General features: G+C 46.5%; 1 protein-coding gene across 1 annotated transcript in view; it reads left to right on the top strand.

Moving 5' to 3' along the window:
- fndc3ba (fibronectin type III domain containing 3Ba) overlaps positions 1-18,993 on the top strand; it is a 98,097-nt gene that overhangs the window by 33,382 nt on the left and 45,722 nt on the right. Inside the window, exons 4-7 of the mRNA XM_084569283.1 lie at positions 10,247-10,323; positions 12,461-12,689; positions 12,805-12,970; positions 13,219-13,349. Of these exons, the coding sequence (XP_084425409.1) occupies positions 10,247-10,323; positions 12,461-12,689; positions 12,805-12,970; positions 13,219-13,349 (603 nt within the window). The remainder of the gene's footprint in view (positions 1-10,246; positions 10,324-12,460; positions 12,690-12,804; positions 12,971-13,218; positions 13,350-18,993) is intronic.

The raw sequence follows: 18,993 nt of genomic DNA, 5'->3' as shown, positions 1-18,993 counted from the left end.
TTTGTCTCTTACGATACTTACAAGCTTGTTTGCCCTCTGGCCGCCTGTTAAACAGATTCTGGAGGTGTGTGTGTGTGTGTCTTAATTTTTATGTTATGTCCCACTGGATTTGGTAAACTGGTCGCCATGGGAACTCTCTCTCTCTCTCCAGGTGGTGTGTAATGGAATGCGATCCCTCTGGGCACAGTTTGTGTGCGAGTGTGTGGTGTACCTGCCTTTGTCTTTAACAAGCTTTTTCCACTCAAAAGTACTTTGCTAGAAAACAAAAAGTAGGTTTGGTACATGTTGGTTAAGTAGCTTGACTTCAGTGTGTGTGTGTGTGTGTGTGTGTGTGTGAGAGAGAGAGAGAGAGAGAGAGAAAAAGAGAGAGAGAGAGAGAGGGAGTTGATTGTTGTTGTATGCCCTGCCCAGCGCTCCCTTCTAAACTCAATGCCCTCACACAGTAGGGCATGAGGAGGCAGAAGCAGGAAGGGGGGGGAGGGGTGGGGAGGGAAGAAATGGAGTTGAAATGATAGAATGAAGGAAGGTAAATAAAGGAAGACAGGCAGAAAGAAAACTGAAGGCTGGGGCGAGCGAGAGAGAGAGAGAGAGAGAGAGAGGGAGAGAGAGAATCAGACGCTGCATGTCTGGTCGTGTCTGCTGCCATGCATTCCGGGTGAGGCCACTTCCTCCGCTCGATGACCCCGGCCACCCCTGCTGCCGCTCGCCGAGCTGGTCCGGCCTGCCGCGGCTCGAGGGAAACGGCCGCATTCGCCGCCGGGGCCTTGTCCGCTTGGGGCAACCCGGGCGTCGGAGGGGTTTTTGTTAGGGAAGCCTTCGTGTGCAAGGCTGTGTGAGAGTAGATGCTTGTGTGAACGGCAGCTGCGTAGAGGAGAGTCCTTGCAGAATTTTCCAGAGACACGGAGGGAGAGAGGGAGAGAGAGGGAGATCTTTTCCAGGGATGAAATTCTTGGCTCTCCTGAAGCTCAGGGTACAGCTGGAGCACTTCTCCCTCTCTCCACCTCTCACTCCCTCCTCCTCTTTCCAGCCTCCTTCACTTCCTCTCCTGCTTCCCTGTCTCTCCTCATCTCTGTTTTTCTGCATTGCTATATTTAACTGCAACATTTAAACTACAAAGTGAGCTCGGGTGATTTGCACGCCCTTTGCAAAATTGAATTTCGTCTCGACACTGGGAGGGTTGGGGGTGGGGGGGTTGAGATTTGATGAAGCTTTATTGAACACACGAGGCTATCGAGGCCGCAAGTTGTGATGGGATACATCAAAGGGGGGGGGGGGGGCTTTGAAAGGCATAAACAGTCATCCTGCACAGCTGCAGAAGTTCCACATGTGATTGTTTACATCGTGTGTGTTTAGGTTTCACAGGGAAGCCCCTCTTTTTTTTTTTTTCCTCCCTCTGATCTGATTGGATGGGCGGAAGTGTATGTCGAGTCAATGCAAAGGGGCGGCTGCACCCCGGGAGGTCAAGGATTGATTGGAGACACCGGTAGAGAATCAGGTTAAATAAGGCCCCGATAGAGAACTTAGTCTGACCTAGAAACTTATTTCTCTCCCTGCCGCCTGTATACATATTATCCACCATATCTTCACTTCCTCGCTGGCCTGATAACCAGCCCTGGGACATGCACACACACACACACACACACACTTATAAACACATGCACTGAAACAGTGGAATTCAGAGCTGGAGTGTGGGGGAAAGTCCCAGCTAATCTAGGACTTCCAGTCTTGCCTTCTTTCTTTCCACTGACATTCATACACCTCTTCTCTTCTCTTCTCTTCTCTTCTCTTCTCTTCTCTTCTCTCCCCCCTCCACACACACACACACACGCACACTTTCTCTGCTGTTTGTGGTGGACACAAACTTGCTGTTCAGACTGTGACTCATACACCAGGAATGCCCCACATTAACATGTGCGGAGATAGAAGGAGAAGAGTGAGGGGAGGATGGGAGAGGAGAAGAGGGGGGAGAGAGGATCGCAGCTGGGTACAAACATGGCAGGTTGTGTACCGAAGGGAAAAAATGAGTAAAAATGACTAAAAGGATTGCTCATTCTTTTTTTTTTTGTGGGTGCAGATTTGTAAGTTTGTTACATCTTGGTTTAAGCGAGGGAGAGAAGGAGGAGGAGGGAGCAAGGGAAGGAGAGCCGGAAATGATTATGACTCTGAGTCTGTTTACACACCAACAGCTGTTGCACTCCTTTTCTCTCTCTCTCTCTCTTTCTCTCTCTCTCCCTCTCTCCCTCTCTCCCTCTCTCTTTCTAGACATGTAGAGTTGATTAGAGCATGGTTATAATGAGTCATCAGTGCCTGGATTGCGTATATTTTTGTGTGCATGCTTGCACATATAGGTTATGTGCACGTGTGCGTATGCACACGAGTGCACGAGCGATAAGTGAAGTATCCAGTGCATGTTGCGTGGTTACCAATCCCAAAACAATTGTATCTGCTGGCCCAAGAATAGCCTCATGTGATAATACTGGAGGCTTCACTGTGTATGTATATGTGTGTGTGATAGTTGTTGCGTCTGGATTTGCAACTGTGCTGCTTTGTTGTGTGTTTGTGCCGAGGTGACCGTGATATATGTCAAGGGAAACTGTCCGAATGTCGGCGTGTTTTATAAGCCCTCTATGCACAACTGTGTGCGTGTCTCTTTTCGTGTCAGCGTGACACGCAAAGAGTGTATTAGCATGTGCCCAGGTGTGAATCTGGCTCGTTGTCTGCGGTTTTGAAATTTGCCAGCGATGTGCTTTGGCCCTTTCGTGCGTGCATGCTCATTTCGAGTGACTGAGTATGTGCGCAGCTGTCGGGGTGTGTGTTTGTGCATGTTGAGATCTTGAGAACAAAGCACGGCTGGGCTCGGTGTCCCTCCAGACGTTACGTTGCTCTCCTCTGGAGCGGGCCCAGCGGCAGAAGTAGGTCGGCCGACAGCACCCCTCCTCTGGGTGGGGTGGGGTGGAGTGGGGTGGTAGGGACTGGAGAGAGATCTGGACTGGGTGGAGGTATGGGCTGGTACCCAGGCTACAGGCTGAACACTAAGCAGATCTAGACTTGTATGCTTGTGGGCCGTTTACATAATGATCGGGACAAGATAAGGTGAGATGTTAACATCATATGGTAGGATATATAACCCTCTGGAATAAAAACAAGATAGCAAACTGGAGTGGATTTGGCCACTGATAATAAATGTTAACGAATCCATAGTTTATTATTCTAACGATAATCCTAATATGTTTCATTATATAGTGGGTGTATCAAAGTTGGGAGTAAAGTTCTCCATTCTGAATAAAAATTTCACAAATAAAAAAAGGAATGTTATTCGAGTATAATAATAATAGCTTGCATATGTTTTTCCATGCTCTGGGGCTATTGAGTGTTAAACACTTATAATTCTGCCGCTGTCTTGGCCAGTTCTCCATTGTTCAAAAAAAAAACAAAAAAAAAACATACCTGGGCTGATTGTGACTAACCTGGATAAATAAAGTCTAATGCGAGTAGAAGAAGAACTATGCAGCGCTTATTCCAGATTCATCTCAAATGATTTTTAAAAATAAATCCTTTTGACATTATATATATATATATATATATATATATATATATATATCGTCTCGATCATGTTTCCCCTTTCTCCTTGAATCGCATACATCTTAAAAGAAATCTAAGAATTTAAGATGGGCTTTTATTGGAAATGTGAGCTACAGAGACAAATTTGAGTAAGTAGAGGGTTGTAATTGTAATTTCATCCCAATGCCAAATGAGGACATGGAGGATGGCCACTCCCAGTACCTCTGGGCAAACCACCAGAGGACTGAAGACTTCAGTGCAGTTGTCTGGCAGTTGTGTTTGGCAGGGGCGATTTTGCACAAGTGGGGGTGGAAACATTTCTGCACAGTTGTTGCAAAAGGAGTATTATTATTTTTTTTTTGGAGACGTGCATGCTAAATTTTAAACATGAGCCTGCGCCCGCGAGCTGGTAAAACACCAGGCCTGGTTTTTACAGTCCTCGCGGCGACAGTTTCTTCTTCAACACGTAATAATCTGCTGATGTCAGATGTTGATGAAGTCATCGTCGATCATTTCATGCGCTGGCATAACTGACAATATGTCCCGCTTGCTTTCTCGTGACACTGTTATTCAACAAAGCAAAGTGGCTCACTCGTCTTGTGGAATGTGCCTACGCATACCTACACACACTCTATGCACGTACAGTAGGACCTGGCGTTCAAGGACAGCAGCGCTCCAGCTTATGATTTACATTCCACAGCAAATTGGGAGCCGGCTCAAATTACAGCCTGTCGCACCGAGCGCAGATTCAGGATCAGAAGTGTGAAATGTGCGTTTTAGACGGTCCATTTGTGCACGGAAGGGTTTGTGCGCTTATGCATGCGCTGGCGTCTGCGTCACTCTGCACTGTGTCATGAGGGCAGCGGGCTGAAGGCAGGGTGGCGCGCAGGAAGTCCTGACTTCCTCCTCGATCACTGAACCTCACCCTGGCCGCAGAGAAAAAGATGTCCGGCGGACTTGACTCACTGGAGTCATGCATATTCTTGCGACACTAACCAATCTGGGCTGTGTATATACAACGCTGTGCTATTTTGAAGTCGTCTCCCACGTTTCCTACTTCCCCTCTTCCTCACGCTGACGCTCTGTTTTTTTATTGTCCCCCTCTTTTTCCTTACACTTCCCATTGTTGCTCCTTGTTCTGTTTCTTCTCTGTCTTTCTGTGTTCCCTTTTCTCTCCCAGAGACTCTGGTCGCTATATCAGCTGACTAAAAGGGGATTTTTCTTCCAAATAAATATATTTTTATATATAGCATTCGTCTTAGATATGAGAATAGGTCATGCTCTCTGCAGCGTGTGTGTGTGTGGTTCTGTGTATCTCTGTGTGTGTGTGTGGATTGGCCAGCCAGCAGAGGAAACCGTCGTGGGAGTGTCTTGCTCTTGGAGCTCCGAGGACAGATAACATTACCCCGCTGATGCTTACATAACTTCCAGGCAACGCCACGTCACAACTGACCCAGACACACACACACACACACACATTCACGCAGACACACAAACATACACACATGCAGGAGCGCAAACACCCATCTAGATAGGACAGCTGCCTTTGTGGGGCTCAGTTAGGGTACACGGAGAAAAAAAATAAAGTGAACATGTGTCTCTTTAGTAACGCTGTTTGTTTTCTTGTGTTTTTGGGAAATCCATTTGAGTCTAGATGTTTTGTATGTAGGTCAGCTCCCAAACAGGCTCCTTTGGTCTGATACCAACACCACACATACACACACACGCGCTTTCCCGAGAGGGTCTGTGTTTCCTTTCAATGTGGCGACCACATGTGCGGGATGAAGGGAATGAAGGGAAAGTGCTTCACTTCTTTCTAGATCTAGAAGCTGAATACTGCTTCAGTATATGAGAAAGAACACCGAGACGCACAGCTGGCCTAGTCTCATTGTCAACACTGACGACTGATCAATACGTGGTAATGTGTGTTGACGCAGCGTGTGTGTGTGTGTAGGCTCATGCATTATTGTGGATGGGAGCGAATGAGCGGTTGTGTCTAAGACCGCTTTTTCTGTGTTTGAGTGTGTTGTGCTTTGGGAGGCCCTGTCGCAGCTGTCTTTGACAGCTGTATCACGGGAAACATCTGATGAAATGTTGCATCACCTCCTCCGTCTGTGTATTTGTCTTAATGTATGTGTAGGCAGCTGGACAGAAACACTAGTTTGTGGGCTTTTTATTTTGTGTGTGTGAATGGTGGAGAAACAGATTTTCTGCTCGTCTGAGATTGTGTGTCACCGTGTGTGGCGAACAGCGAGACAGGATGTTTACCGTGGACGTGTGTGTGTATTTCTTGTGTAAATCTTTAGCGGCAGAAGTTGAACTTTCTGAGGTGAGACTTAATATGTGTTATGTTAACGTGAAGATCTGTGTGTCTTCTGCTCTGCTGGCAAGCGCTGCTCCTTGCTGCCTTACATTTTTTTTTGTCTTAACTGAATGTATTTATTTATGTCTTTGCAATTTAATATTTTCACTGAACCCTTTTCCTCCTTACGATAAATGACCCTGCCCCCTGTGTATCACTTCAAAGTGGTGTCTAATATAGTTACACACAATAAAAAAATGTTGTTTGCCATCATTCCTACTGTCCTCCTGGTTCCTTTAGACAATGGCTCTCAGACAAATATGTGCAAATGTCTCTGACCCCTAAATGAACCTCACATCTGACCACAGATCTCGGAAGTCCCTTGCAGCAGAGCTGTTTAGTTGCAGTTGTGGCAAAACCTTGCAGTTACTTGCAGTTATCAGTCGTGCTTCAACTGATAACCGAAGCGTCTCCCCTAGAAGACGATCTTCAGCTTTGTAACAACCAAACCAGGAAACAAGCGAATTGTGTCGTTGCGCCGACTCCAGCACGCAGTTGTCGTTCACAGTGGTTTCGACTGTGTGATCGAAGGAGCAGGTGCAGACCAGCTTCTGACAGTGTGTCCATGTGAATTAGAATGGCATTTGTTCAAGTGCTCTGATGGAATTATCCGGAGGCGTTGGTGAGGTCACCGCGCTCTGAATTGAACTGTAAATGAAATTAGCGGCGTGAAATGTAATAGAAGTGTAACTGGTGGGCAAAAAAGGCCTCATTCCCTCCCAAAAAAAGCAAAAGTCAACGTTTATTCAGATAGATATTGTCGGCACAAAATAACTGCCTAGGAGTGTCACCAAGATGGCTGCCACGTAGTTTAATGTATAATAAAAGAAGGTGTATCCAAGCGTTTGACTGGTACTATATACAGCAGATCAATCCATATAACAATATAAGATTTCTTCCTTTGAAGAATGCATGTGGGCAGTTTAAAGACAAGAGTGAGCGATGGGCAACATCCAGTTGAATATGTCGTCCAGCTGTGAATCGAGTCTTATAGGCGGTTTATACCTCTGTGTCGATTTGACGCTGTAGCTGTAGCGACAGCCCAGACCCTACGCAGACCCTAACGCCGTGGAAAGACCACCCCAGAAAGACCACAAGAGCTGTGATTTGTCCGCTTGGTAGTAGCGTGTTTCCGCTTTAGTATTTCCGGCTGCTTCTCCAGTTCCTCAATTTTCAATTTGATTGTTTTCCATCAATAAAGATGGAACACATTGAGGAAAGGTTAACTGAGGAGGTTTGGAGATTCGTCTTTGGTGTAATTTTGGTGAAAGTTTCAGTCACACAGCTCCGACTAGCGTTTGGGTGGCGTTTTTACAGAGCGAGCCAGACCGACGGGACTGAGCCTGTATGATTTTGACAACCGCTGCAGTACCTGTATACCTAGTAATGCAATCAGAAAGTGGCATTCTTCTAGATACCTCCCCAGTGTGGTTCAATGTTGATGCCCTGCTGTGGCTCAGGTGCGCTGATGTCATTCCACGTGCAGGATATGACCTCATATCTGATCTCTTGACCTGACCCCTCCGGCAGTCGGAAGCGGACGAAGCAACAGATGGAAGATGAGATGTGCAGGGGAGCAAAAAAGGGGGGAGTTGGGTTAGTTAGCTGTGTTGTCTGGGATTCCGGCAGGATTAGGCTGGAGGAAGTCGTGACTCTATTTGTGGCACTTAAAGGGTAAAGCTGGAGGCCAGACCGGAGAGTGACGTTACAACGAGGCTCAGCGACTACACTGACTTACTTGTGCATGTGCACGCACACGGAGAGACACAATTACAACCTCTTGAATGCACGCGTACAAACGCTTGATTATCCGGAGCTTTTCTATATGGAAGTCAGTCTAATATTGTATGACTTACAGCCGTGTGTGTGTGTGTGTGTGTGCGAATGTGTGTGTGTGAAGGGTAGCAGGACAAAGAGTGTCTTGTGTTTTGGGGAGGGTGTTGGGGGGGTAGTGAGGCCTGTTGGGTCCAGTCCTGGGGGCCAGGGATGGGAATGTTCACTCTGTGTGTGTGTGTGTGTGTGTGTGTGTGTGTGTGTGAGAGCAGAGGAATGCTGCTGTTTGCTGAGTGAAGAGCACAGAGGCAGCAGAGACTGTCCAAACACACGTCTGTTTGCCAAGAGTGTGTGTGTGCGCGTGTGTGTGTCTGAGAGATGGTGACTGAGAGAGTGTGTGTGCGTTCGGGGCCGAGTGTGAGCAAGAGGGGAAAGTGTGCTACGAGCAGTGATGGAAAGAGGTTTAGAGGAGCTCTGTGTGTGTTGTGTGTGTTCTCCCCATGCTGTGACCTTCTACTCAATGAGGACTTTCATATCCACTCCTAGCCTCCATGTCAGGGGAGCAGATGGGACTGAAAGAGGCCTGTCTCTCTCTATACCTGTGACCCTCTCGCCCCACACACACACACACGCACACACATTAAACCCACACTGCAGACTTTGCTCAGGCCATGTTTGCGTGTGCGTAGGTGTGCGTCCGTCTGTTTACTGTACCGTTACCTGTTTGTTTGGCCTCCAAGAGGTCGGGGAGGTGGGTGAGGGATGGAGGGATGGAAGGAGAGGAGGAGAGGAGGAGGTGATGGAGGGAGGATGATGAAGTTGGGAAGGAAGGGAAGGATGAAGTGAGTAATATTTGAAACTAACGGAGGGATGTGAGTAATAACTGAAGCAAGGGAAATAAAAAAGGTCATGCAGGAGGAATTCCTGAAAACAGGGATGGAAGTATTGCGGGTAAATATGGAAAGAAAATGGGATTGAGTGAGTAAGAGCAGAAGAGTGAAGGTGTGGGACATGCTGCAAACAGAAGTCATTGAAAGGAGGAATGTACAGAAGGATGGAGGGAGAGGAAAAAACAAGGGAGGAGTGAAAAGGAGTTGCCATGTCTTAGGAAAATGATAAAACGTTGCCTTTTCTAATTTGTGTGACCATCTAAAGGAGACCAGATTTTTGGAAAAGTCAGCTGACGTTCAACTGGTGTCAACTTGGACGGAAAACGTTGGTGTGTCTTACTACTAGCATGTGTGTTTGTAGGTAGCGAGGGCCTCTCTCGCTCTCTCTCACTGTGTAGTATGATTTATTCTGAGGCCAGGTCTGCTTCCAGCCGTCCCAACGGGGTCCCAACGACTTTAACAGCCGCAGACCTCCTCCATCACAGAGAGACAGAGGAAGAGAGAGATTTGGGAGGTGGTGGGGGAGAGGGTTGGGGGGGCGGTGGGGGTTATGGACAGTGGAAAAGTCAACATCATTTTCAGTCTGCTAATTCTATTTCACATTTTCGTTCGCCTCCTTCGTCGAGGCAGAGATTTCATTTTTCGGCGAGTGGCCCGTGTGCCCTGATGTGTTGCACCTATAATTATCGACGTGCTGCTGCTGCAGAATACGGACGTTATCCTCCTCTAAGCTGTTCTCCAGAAATAAGGAGCAAAACTTGGATTTAGATTTATTTTTGCGTGCCCTTCAGGGTCGGAAGAAACCATATCTCGTATTCTAAATGTGAAAGTGTCACGTTGAATGTACATTTTGAAGTGTTGAATTTAACTGAAATGACTGATTAGATGTTCCTGCACCTAGAGAGGACATCTTTTAAGTGTGCGTGGTACCCATCATTGTCATATGGTCTTGTCCACGTCTTTGTTTATGGACGGCATGAAAGCTCATCTAAAAAATATGAATTACAACTTGTGTTGGAAGGAAATCTCAAGCCCACTCTGCTCTCTTGAGTGGTTTTACTTAGGGATGCACCAAAAATGTTCGGGCCGAAAAAACGAAAATGCACTTTCGGGCCAAAATTTATCGCCGAAACAACACGGCCGAAACAATACGGCCGAAACATCATGTTGTGATGATGCAAGCAACAGCCGCAGCAATTTTCTTCCTTAAAGAAAAAGTAAAAGTAGGGATGCACCGAAAATTTTCGGCTGAAAAACCGAAAATGCCCTTTTGGGCAATTTTCGGCCGAAAATTTATCGCCGAAACAACACGGCCGAAACAACACGGCCGAAACAGGATGTTGTGATGATGCAAGCAACAATCGCAGCAATTTTCTTCCTTAAAGAAAAACTAAAAGTAGGTTCTTTAAGGTTTTGTTAGCGGTCATGTTTGCAATGAAGACTCTAACGCCACCTTCTGATAACAAAGCACTTGATGGAAACGCGTTTTTGCTTCAGATTCGCTTGACAATCGTATAAAAACATGACTTGTGTCGCCCCCTGATGCTGAGCTGCCCTTCAGTGTCTGTGGTTTCAGCATGTGACAAATGTAAATGAGAATTTACTTCAGCATGAGTTGCCCGGTTTGGTAAATAAATCTCCTCCTCCCTTCTTCTCCCAGGTCCTGCCGAGGTTCCCATGATGTCCCCAAACGGGTCCATCCCACCCATCCACGTGCCCCCAGGATACATCTCACAGGTTGGTTTATGTTTGTGTGTTTTTCCCCTCAGATGGCCTCTGACGTATTTTTTAATGTTCATCACGTGTCTGTGTTGTGTGGGAGACTTTCAGACGCAGTGGGAGTCTTGACGCAGGCACGCCGTCCGTGTACGACTGCTTTTAATTAGCTTGTGGCTTTTGTCTCGGGAACAAGAAACAGGAGTACAAATCGACCGCAGTGTCTCACATAAACGTGTTGTTAAGGTGAACACGCTCAATCCTGCTTCGTTTTTACGTCGCCATGCTGGTCTCATGGAAAATTCCTGAAGTGCAGTAAAGAAAATTAAATGGAAATTGTTGCAATACAAGTGTGAGACATTTCTTTGGAGGTCTGGCATGCTGACTTCATTCATCTATCTAACTATCAGAAGTCGGGGGGAGTAGTCACCGTTAAAGAATGGCAAGTATTAATATGGTCGAGGTCTGGAAGTTTGTGGAGAGCTTGTGCACAAAACCACACAGAAAGCATTCCCCAGGCGTTACACCTATCCTGTCTGGTATAGTGTAGAAACAGAAGAAACCGAGGCGGCCTCCTCCCCCAACAGAGCTCAGGAATGTGCTGAACTTGGGGTGTTAAGGTCATTTGTTTTTCTGAGACTCTTGCATGTATGCGTGCCGGTCGCTCTGCCTGCTAAATGCCCCTGCAAGGATGGAAAAAAAAAAAAAAAAAAAGGAGAAAAGGAAGGGGAAGAAGGAGTCAACAGACTGTCCCTCACGAGCAGAGTGTTACAAATAAATCCGCGGTCTGCATGTCTGCATGTGGTGGGATTGTGTTCCTGCGCCAATGGAAGACGGGTCATTGGCTCGCCGTGGGTGGGTGTGTGTTTGCCTTTGCCTGTGTGTGTGTGTGGGTGTGTGTTAGTAGGGTCCGGGCCAAGTGTGAGCGGGAAACACTGTCACTCTTGCATAAACAAGCCTGACGGGGGAGAGACAGGCGTTCGGTGGGTAGGTTTTTGGAGGAAGTGGAGGATGGTGAAAGAGCGCTGCAGCGGTGGAAAACGGTGCGCTGACAACACAAGATGGGTTTTGCACATGTTTGCTTCTGCGCGCGTGTGCGTGGTCCCAAGGGGTTTGCGCTTATGCCTGCGTTGTGATTGCGTATATTTGCAGGTGCCTCTTTGGAATGTGTGTCCTCCTGCTAATAAATGTGTGGGTATACAGGCCAGGGCTGCATGTTCTCATGCAGGGACTTTGCCCTTGTTTTTCTGTAAACATTCTGTTTTTCTCCACTTCTGCAGAGGAGGGGATGAGGGGGGCCTCCGCTTCCTCCTCCTCCTCCTCCTCCTCCACCTCCTCTTGTTCTCCCCCTCTCGATTTTTTTTCTCACTCGGATTAGCTCTGTAGCCCTCCTCCTCCCCGTCCTTTCCCCCCTTTCATACCATCTCTTCTTTCTGCCTATTGTATTCTGACACTGAGTCTGTTGCTGCTCAGTTGATGTGGGTGTTGGGGAGGGGGGTGATGCTATCTGGTGTGTGCATGTATGTGTGTGTTGTTGTTGTTGTTGTTGTTTTTGGGGGACCAGCAGATAACTTCCCCTCTCTGCAGGGAGTGTGTTTGCTCTCTCCTTGGAATGCGGGCCTGTGAAAGTGCCTGAATAGCTGGAATGCGTGGCTGCGTGTCCCGGCCGATGAATGCGAATATGGAATCTATGTTAATTCGAGGCAGCTCTCTGAAACTTGTTGTCATTGAAATCCGCGCACCGTCTTTATGACAACATTGCGGCTCTTGTTCTCCCAAGACACCCTGTCAGCACACTGTCTCAGTTGTCAAATAAATTATGCAATTAATTCCTTTTGTTAGATAGCCACCATTCAGCCGATAGAGCACCTGCTTTCGGACTATAATGGGCATGTGACATGCTCTTTGAATGATAAACATTTACCTAGGACCTCTGAATGACTTGCCTCAAGTTACCTCTAGCCAACATATATATATATATAAAGCAATCGCAGGTCGTGTGCACTTTACAGATCTCACATGATTTGTGGGCTTCAAAGTTCAGATTAGTTCAAGCACACACACGTTTCATTGTCCTTTAGAGCGGCCCTTGTGTACTTTAATATTCACACACCCATCCTTCTCTTTTTTTTTTCTTTCTTTTCTTTCTCTCCCACAGGTGCTGGAGGATACCACAGGGGTCCGCCGAGTGGTGGTTACCCCCCAGTCCCCAGAGTGCTACCCTCCCTCCTACTCTCCGGCTCTCTCCCCGACGCACCACCTTCCCCCGTACCTGGCTCACCCTCACTTTATCCCCAACTCTCCCTCTTTCTATCCACCCGTCAGCCCCGGGGAGCTGCCCCACCAGTACTACCAGCACCACCTACCCCCCATGTACGGCGATCCAGGTACTCTCATGCCACCCGGACGCACGATGCACCCGCCGAATGACCAGGGAACACTGGAGAAATATTGAAATATTATATTTATGTCTAACATGAACGCTGCTCTTCTCTCCTCTAGAAATCATCCCGGTTTACGGGATGTCGAACTACATAGGCAGAGACGAGACGTACAATAAGCCCAAAAAGATAAAGGAACAGAGGCAACTAGAGCGACAGAATCGACTTAATTCCCCTCCCTCCAATCTCTATAAGAGCAGTTTGGGGCCAGCACACAACGGATACAGGTGATCACACCGGGGCTTTATGAGCATTATGAGGTGGACTCTTAAGATTAGCTCTCATTTATGGCTTGACTTTAGTTTAAAATGCTTATAATCTTCCCAGTTAGTCCCCAGTATGGATCGCTTGTAATATTCCTCATCATTTAAGTATAGTTTTATTTAAATTTTTTTGTTTTAAACCAATGACAGCTCACGTACGTAGAGCAAAAAATCTGTTTAATATATCATGTCTTCTTCTGTTTGCGATACAGCAGCAAATCACATGCCCCATCGCTCGGGTCAGTGGGGTCAGGGGGCGGGCTCGGCAGCCCAGGGGGGAAGAAGCCGGAGAGACGACTCCGCAGCAGCCCGAGAAACAGTGAACCAGAGACACACACACAAGGTAGGACGAGCACACAAACCCGCAGCGGAAAAAAGAGAGGCCGGCACACGCTGTCGATGAAGGGTTCACAGTGGGCTTTAATGTTTTTTCTTTCCTGAAAGCACCCATCGATTTGGTTGTTTTTCCACTTTTGAAACATCAAAAAGCGCAGAGACTCACACCTGGATCTGTACACACATGGACACGGACAAATGTTAAGCGCAAATGGGTTAAATCAAAGAGCTGCAATGCAGTGTGTGTTTCTGTTTCTCATACGCAAACATGCTGAAAGCCTCGCATTTAAATTTAGAATGTCACTCCCAAACCAAAAGCAAGGGGATCATCTCGCCTCTCTTTGATTTTTATATGTCTCCCAGTCAGAAAATGGCGCTGCGTTGCCTTTTCATTTTCCAAATAATAGATATGTCACCTTTCAACCACACCATCTGATCTGATATGGCTTTGTTGAAGAATAACTTCCTGCTGACCTCTCTCTGTCCGTCTCTGGGTGACACTCTTTGTCCTCCTCAACCTCGGCGTCCCCCTGCACTCAGATAAAATGCACCTTTCGTCCTCTTTGTCGCACAGAAAGTCACCAAAAAAATAACGAATAGATGAATGCAGCCTCCCTGAGGTGAAGGGATCGGGAGAGGGAGGTGGTGGTGGTGGTGGTGGGATTGAGGTGGGGAAGGTGGAGGACGGGGTAAGAGGGGTTGTCTGGGTAACCGCATAGCTGAACCCGTCCCTGAGCGCTATCGTTTTACCCTCGCTACAATACCGGCCTTGTTGGTGAAGGCTGAGCCGGGGGTGGCGGGGGGGTTGGTTGCGAGAGGGGTGAGAGAGATGAGGTGGGGTTGGGGGAGGGGGCGGGGGGGGGGGGGGGGGGGTCACATACCTGTAGAGTCCTGCTTGAGATGAAGGGAACCTTTGAGCTCTGAGATTTAGACACCGCAGCTCAGTCTTATCGCTCATACGCGCATGAAGAACGGCACATGTGCAAAGACATTAAGAAGGCACACACACACACACTCTTTTTTGGTACTGCTCCTCTTTAACGACATGTCTTTTCACACATCAGATGTACGTCTGAGTTATTACAAAGAGGAGAATATCTCATTTGTGTGCAGTACACGCGAACATCTGTGGAAGTGGTGACGGAAAAGAAAGACATAAAGAAAGACATACAGTCAATTCATCGACTTTTGAATTGTGACCGTTAACCTCCCCACATAAAATTGTGGTTCGTTCCTTCACAGCATGGTGTCAGATCACAGGAATAGTCCATTTAGGTTAGTGGTGGGTATATGCGTGTTTCCCACGTACTGAGTTCACAGTATAGATGCACAGACAAAGGCTTATTACATGCTCGTCATATAATGTTATTTTACTGTAACGTGCATAGTCTGGATATATACGGGGTATTTGGTCGCACTTATTTTCTTAACTTCTCTGGTATCTAGGCACGCAGGTAAATTAGGATTTTTATGCCCACCAGTAATTCCACCAACTGCATTTGGTTTGTGCTATGTGCAGCATTGAAAAACGTAAAATGTTTCGCAGGTAGAAACCGATTTTTAAGTTGTTTTTTAATTTAATTATTAGATAATCAACAGAAGATTCAAAGAAATCGATTCAGGTGACTGATTTCTTCTTTAAGTCGACATATCAAATCCTCTGCTTCAGGCTTCTATAATATAAATACTGCATGACTTCTGATTTTATATATTTCTAGTTAGTCATTAGTTGCTTCCGAAGAAGCAATAAAGTTGCTTTTCTGAATTCTTTTTTTTTCCCCCCCTGAGCACTACAAGGTAAAAAAGATATTTAACAACCAGAGTGAATAAGACCTAAAGGTATGTGAATAATTGTGGGAGTAAGCCAGCTTTTTGTTATAAGTCACACACACTCACACACACACAAACCTGCTCACATATATACTCAAACTGTACACATGCTATTCTGGACATGTGCTAATGCAAACTGCACACACATACGTCTGAGTGTGCTGCAGTAAAGCGGAGGCTGCACAGCTCATTGCAGTAGGTGCACACACACACACACACACACACACACACACCAGGCAATCACAGAACAGTGAAGCCTTTAGTGTGTGTGTGTGCGCCGTAGCAGGAAACCGAGGTCGACAACTCTGTGTCATGTTGCGCGCAGTGTTCGTACTCGAACAACAACAACACACTTGACGGACAGGAGCATGTCAGCACGTATGTTCTGGTCTACCAGGGTCTCAGTACAGGGCTGGAGATCGGGCTGAGTCAGCTAGATGTACCACACAACACACACACACACACACACACACACACACACATACCAACACACAGACACACACACACATGCACAAACACCCCGTGACTGGGCTTCCTGTAAAACAATCAGAGCATGAGGGTCCAGAGGATAGGGGGGCAAACGGAGAGAGAGAGAAAGAGAGAGAGGAGGAATGTTGGATTTGAAGGACAGATGAGAAAGAGAGAGTGAGAGAGAGAGAAAGGAGAGAGAGAGAGATGGAAGGTTTGCAAAGAGGAAAAAAATAAAAACTCAACCAGAAACCCTACATCACAGAGGAGGGAGCAATGGAAAGACAGAGAGTTGAAGAGCAGAGTACAAACATTCCGACAAAGTTGCTGCTTGGCCCGACGCATCCAAGTACAGTCCAACCCAGAATACCACACACACACACACACACAGCCGCCTACGCTTTGCCCTTGATGCCCTTGCTTTCTCCGTGTGTGTGTGTGTGTGTGTGTGTGTGTGAGAGAGTGTGTGGCTGTTGCCCCGGTGCCAGTAAGGCAGCAGGCTGACTTGGCTAGCGCAGTGTCCATTCCCCAGTAAAGCCAGCTCTACAGGCCCATTTCTTCAGAACTGTGCTGCCTGCTGAGCAGAAACAGATGTGGGCTCCGTCCCCTCTGTTCCTCCATCTTGGCTCTGCATCACCACCACCGCAGATCCAGTCTCTCACTTAGGAAAAACTGGGATTTCAGCAGAAACAGATGGACCCGCTCCCTCAGCTCCTCCGTCTTTGGTTTTACGTCACTTCCAAGTTCTGCGGATTCGGGAGAAACCAGATGTGCGCGGCGACTGCTGTGTCCACCATGTTGGCTCCGTGAATGGGGAGTGAGGAAAATAAGGAGAGCAGTAGATATCATAGTGTTATGGTGTGAGAGGTGTGGGACATCTATTACGTAGAGGGGATCTTTAACCTAAATCAAAATTGCATGTGACCTGTTTTCTTTCTTTTTCCTGAAATGCACTCACAAGTGTTATTGGGATTTCTCAGAGTTCATTTTCGCTTGCACAATCACAGCAAAAGTAAGAAAAAAACCCAAAACATTTAATGAATCCTAAGTGTTGACAGAGTAAATCTAAACCAAAGGAATTACTAAAGATTTGTCTTCATTGCCAAACCTGATGACAACGTTCCAAGACTGGTATTTTTAAAAGAGGAAAACTCGACTGGAATTTAATGTTCTGTCAGTTCTTGGTTTAAGAATTTAAACAATTCTTCTTCTGGCATTTTCATCTTAGATAACGCGTTTCTTCTCCCCGATCCGCTTCACTGTGCCAGGCAGAAAGTAGAAACTTACGCAGGATTTTCACTTCACCTTAAGATATTTCTTGCCTCGGCCCATTCACAGCCCGTCTATCTTTAGCTGAGCTGCGGCCACAAGTTGCAATTACAGGGTGACTGTAAATGCTAAAACATATAGTACAACAGCAGCGCAAGTAGGAAAGGAGCCATTAAGTGAGTAAACTGAGTCAGTAATATCACTGGGGCAGCAATTTCTACCTCAGTTTGCTAGTTTTTTGAAGATTCGCCGCCACAAGTCGGTGGTCATAATGGATTAGGTTTGGCTTCTGAGTGTTCAAGACAGCATGTGTGTGTTTTAGGTCCTGTTCAGACCTTGCATTAAGATCCGATCTGGGCTATACGATTGTAAGTCACCAGCTTTAGGTACCTGTGTTCAGACCTGGAATTAACATGTCTCCAAATGCGTCTCCGGATCCAATCTCAGTTTCTCGGTCTGCGTGCACATAAACCCCGACATTTTCTGGGGCACGGTACAATATTGTAACAGCTGATGTCTCTAGTAGATGTTTTTCACTGCTCCAGGACCGAGAACAGCTCTGTTTTATATGTGCGTCATGACTTTGGCACACACGTCAAGTTATTATTTACTGATCTCCAAGCTGACGTTAGTTAGACCTGCACTAAACTCAGATTATAACTCCAACCCCCGGAAGTTTCCGTATGTACCGTAATCTCTGTTAATAAAAGTAAATGAAGACACTGGTGATTGAGGAAATACTTAACTGCACGTAGCTCCTCATACATCAACACGACTGCATTAATAATTAGTTGGCTAACTACTACAAGGAGAGAATGTTTTAAAAAGCTCTTTTTACTTATGATCAGATATTACTTATGGTGCGTTTTCCTTTTCAGGCGATCATTTGTAATAGCGGTTGTGTGTTTTCTTTTTCCTCAGTGAATGAGGCAAAACTCAGGTACGCCCCTGTTGAGTAAAGGAGGTCTTTAATGCGACTTGGGACGCATTGCGTTCACACTACCAATGGAACACGGTAGTGTGAGCACCTCCAAATGTGGTCGGAGATCAGATCTCTCAAATGCGATCTCGATTCGTCCTGGGGGTGTTCACACCTGTTTTTTACGTCATCGGATCGCCCAGATCGGATCTTAATGCTGAACAGGTCCTTAATATTAAGAGCTGAATATTACATTTGATGTGTTTCAGGGGCGGCGCAGTGGTTAGTATTGCTGCCTCACAACAAGACGTCTCTGAACTTGTGCAGTGTTTGTCTATGCATGCATGTTAGGTTAGTTGCTAATTGTTTTTTTTTCGGTTGTACTGATGTTTTCGAGTTTTTACCCACACAGGCAATTATTGGTGATAATTTAAAGTTATTCATTATGAAAGCAACATGAAATAATAAGGCAGCTTTTATTAAAGAGTTACAGGCTGTAACAAGTGGCTTTAATGTGGATGAATAATTATCTGGTTCTATAGAAGTCTGTTTTGAGCCATTAATGCGGAAAACATTTGTTGCCTGGAAAATCTCACTCCATGATGAGTCAGCGTTGGTGATTAATTTTTTGTAACAGCCTCTGACTAATTAATTTTAACTGCACCAATGAAGTGAGAGTTTGAGAACAAAATGGGGCTTTTAAAAGCATGACGTCCTGTAAGGATTTGATGTCACCCTCATTAGCTCTTGTGGCCCTTGACCAAGTAATCGAGTCATGGCTTAGCAGTTATATTAATTATCGGACTCCTCTCCCGGCTCCTCCTGCTGTGACTGTAGTAACAGGCCTGGAAAAGAGCGAACGCACTCCCACCCGTTCCTCGCCAGCTTGTTTTTGTGAGTCACCATGGCGATAATCTCGGCCTCCCTCCCCGCCGCCTTCCCACACACAAACTCTAACCCCTTCCCACAAACCCAAATACGGCCATGTTTGTAGGGCAAGATATCTGGAGGGGCAGCAGGAGTAAAAGAAGGGGAAAGTTGGAGAGGGAAAAAAAAAGAGATGAGCAAAAAAAATGGACGGGGGTGGGGGGAGTAAGGAGACTTAGGAATAAAGGACTCAAAAGGGGGGCATGTGGAGAAAACAAACGAGGGAACAAGGGATGGC

Source organism: Chelon labrosus (assembly GCF_963514085.1).
Source record: "Chelon labrosus genome assembly, chromosome: 20".
NCBI lineage: Eukaryota > Metazoa > Chordata > Actinopteri > Mugiliformes > Mugilidae > Chelon > Chelon labrosus.
This window is presented reverse-complemented; position numbering and strand designations above follow the sequence as displayed.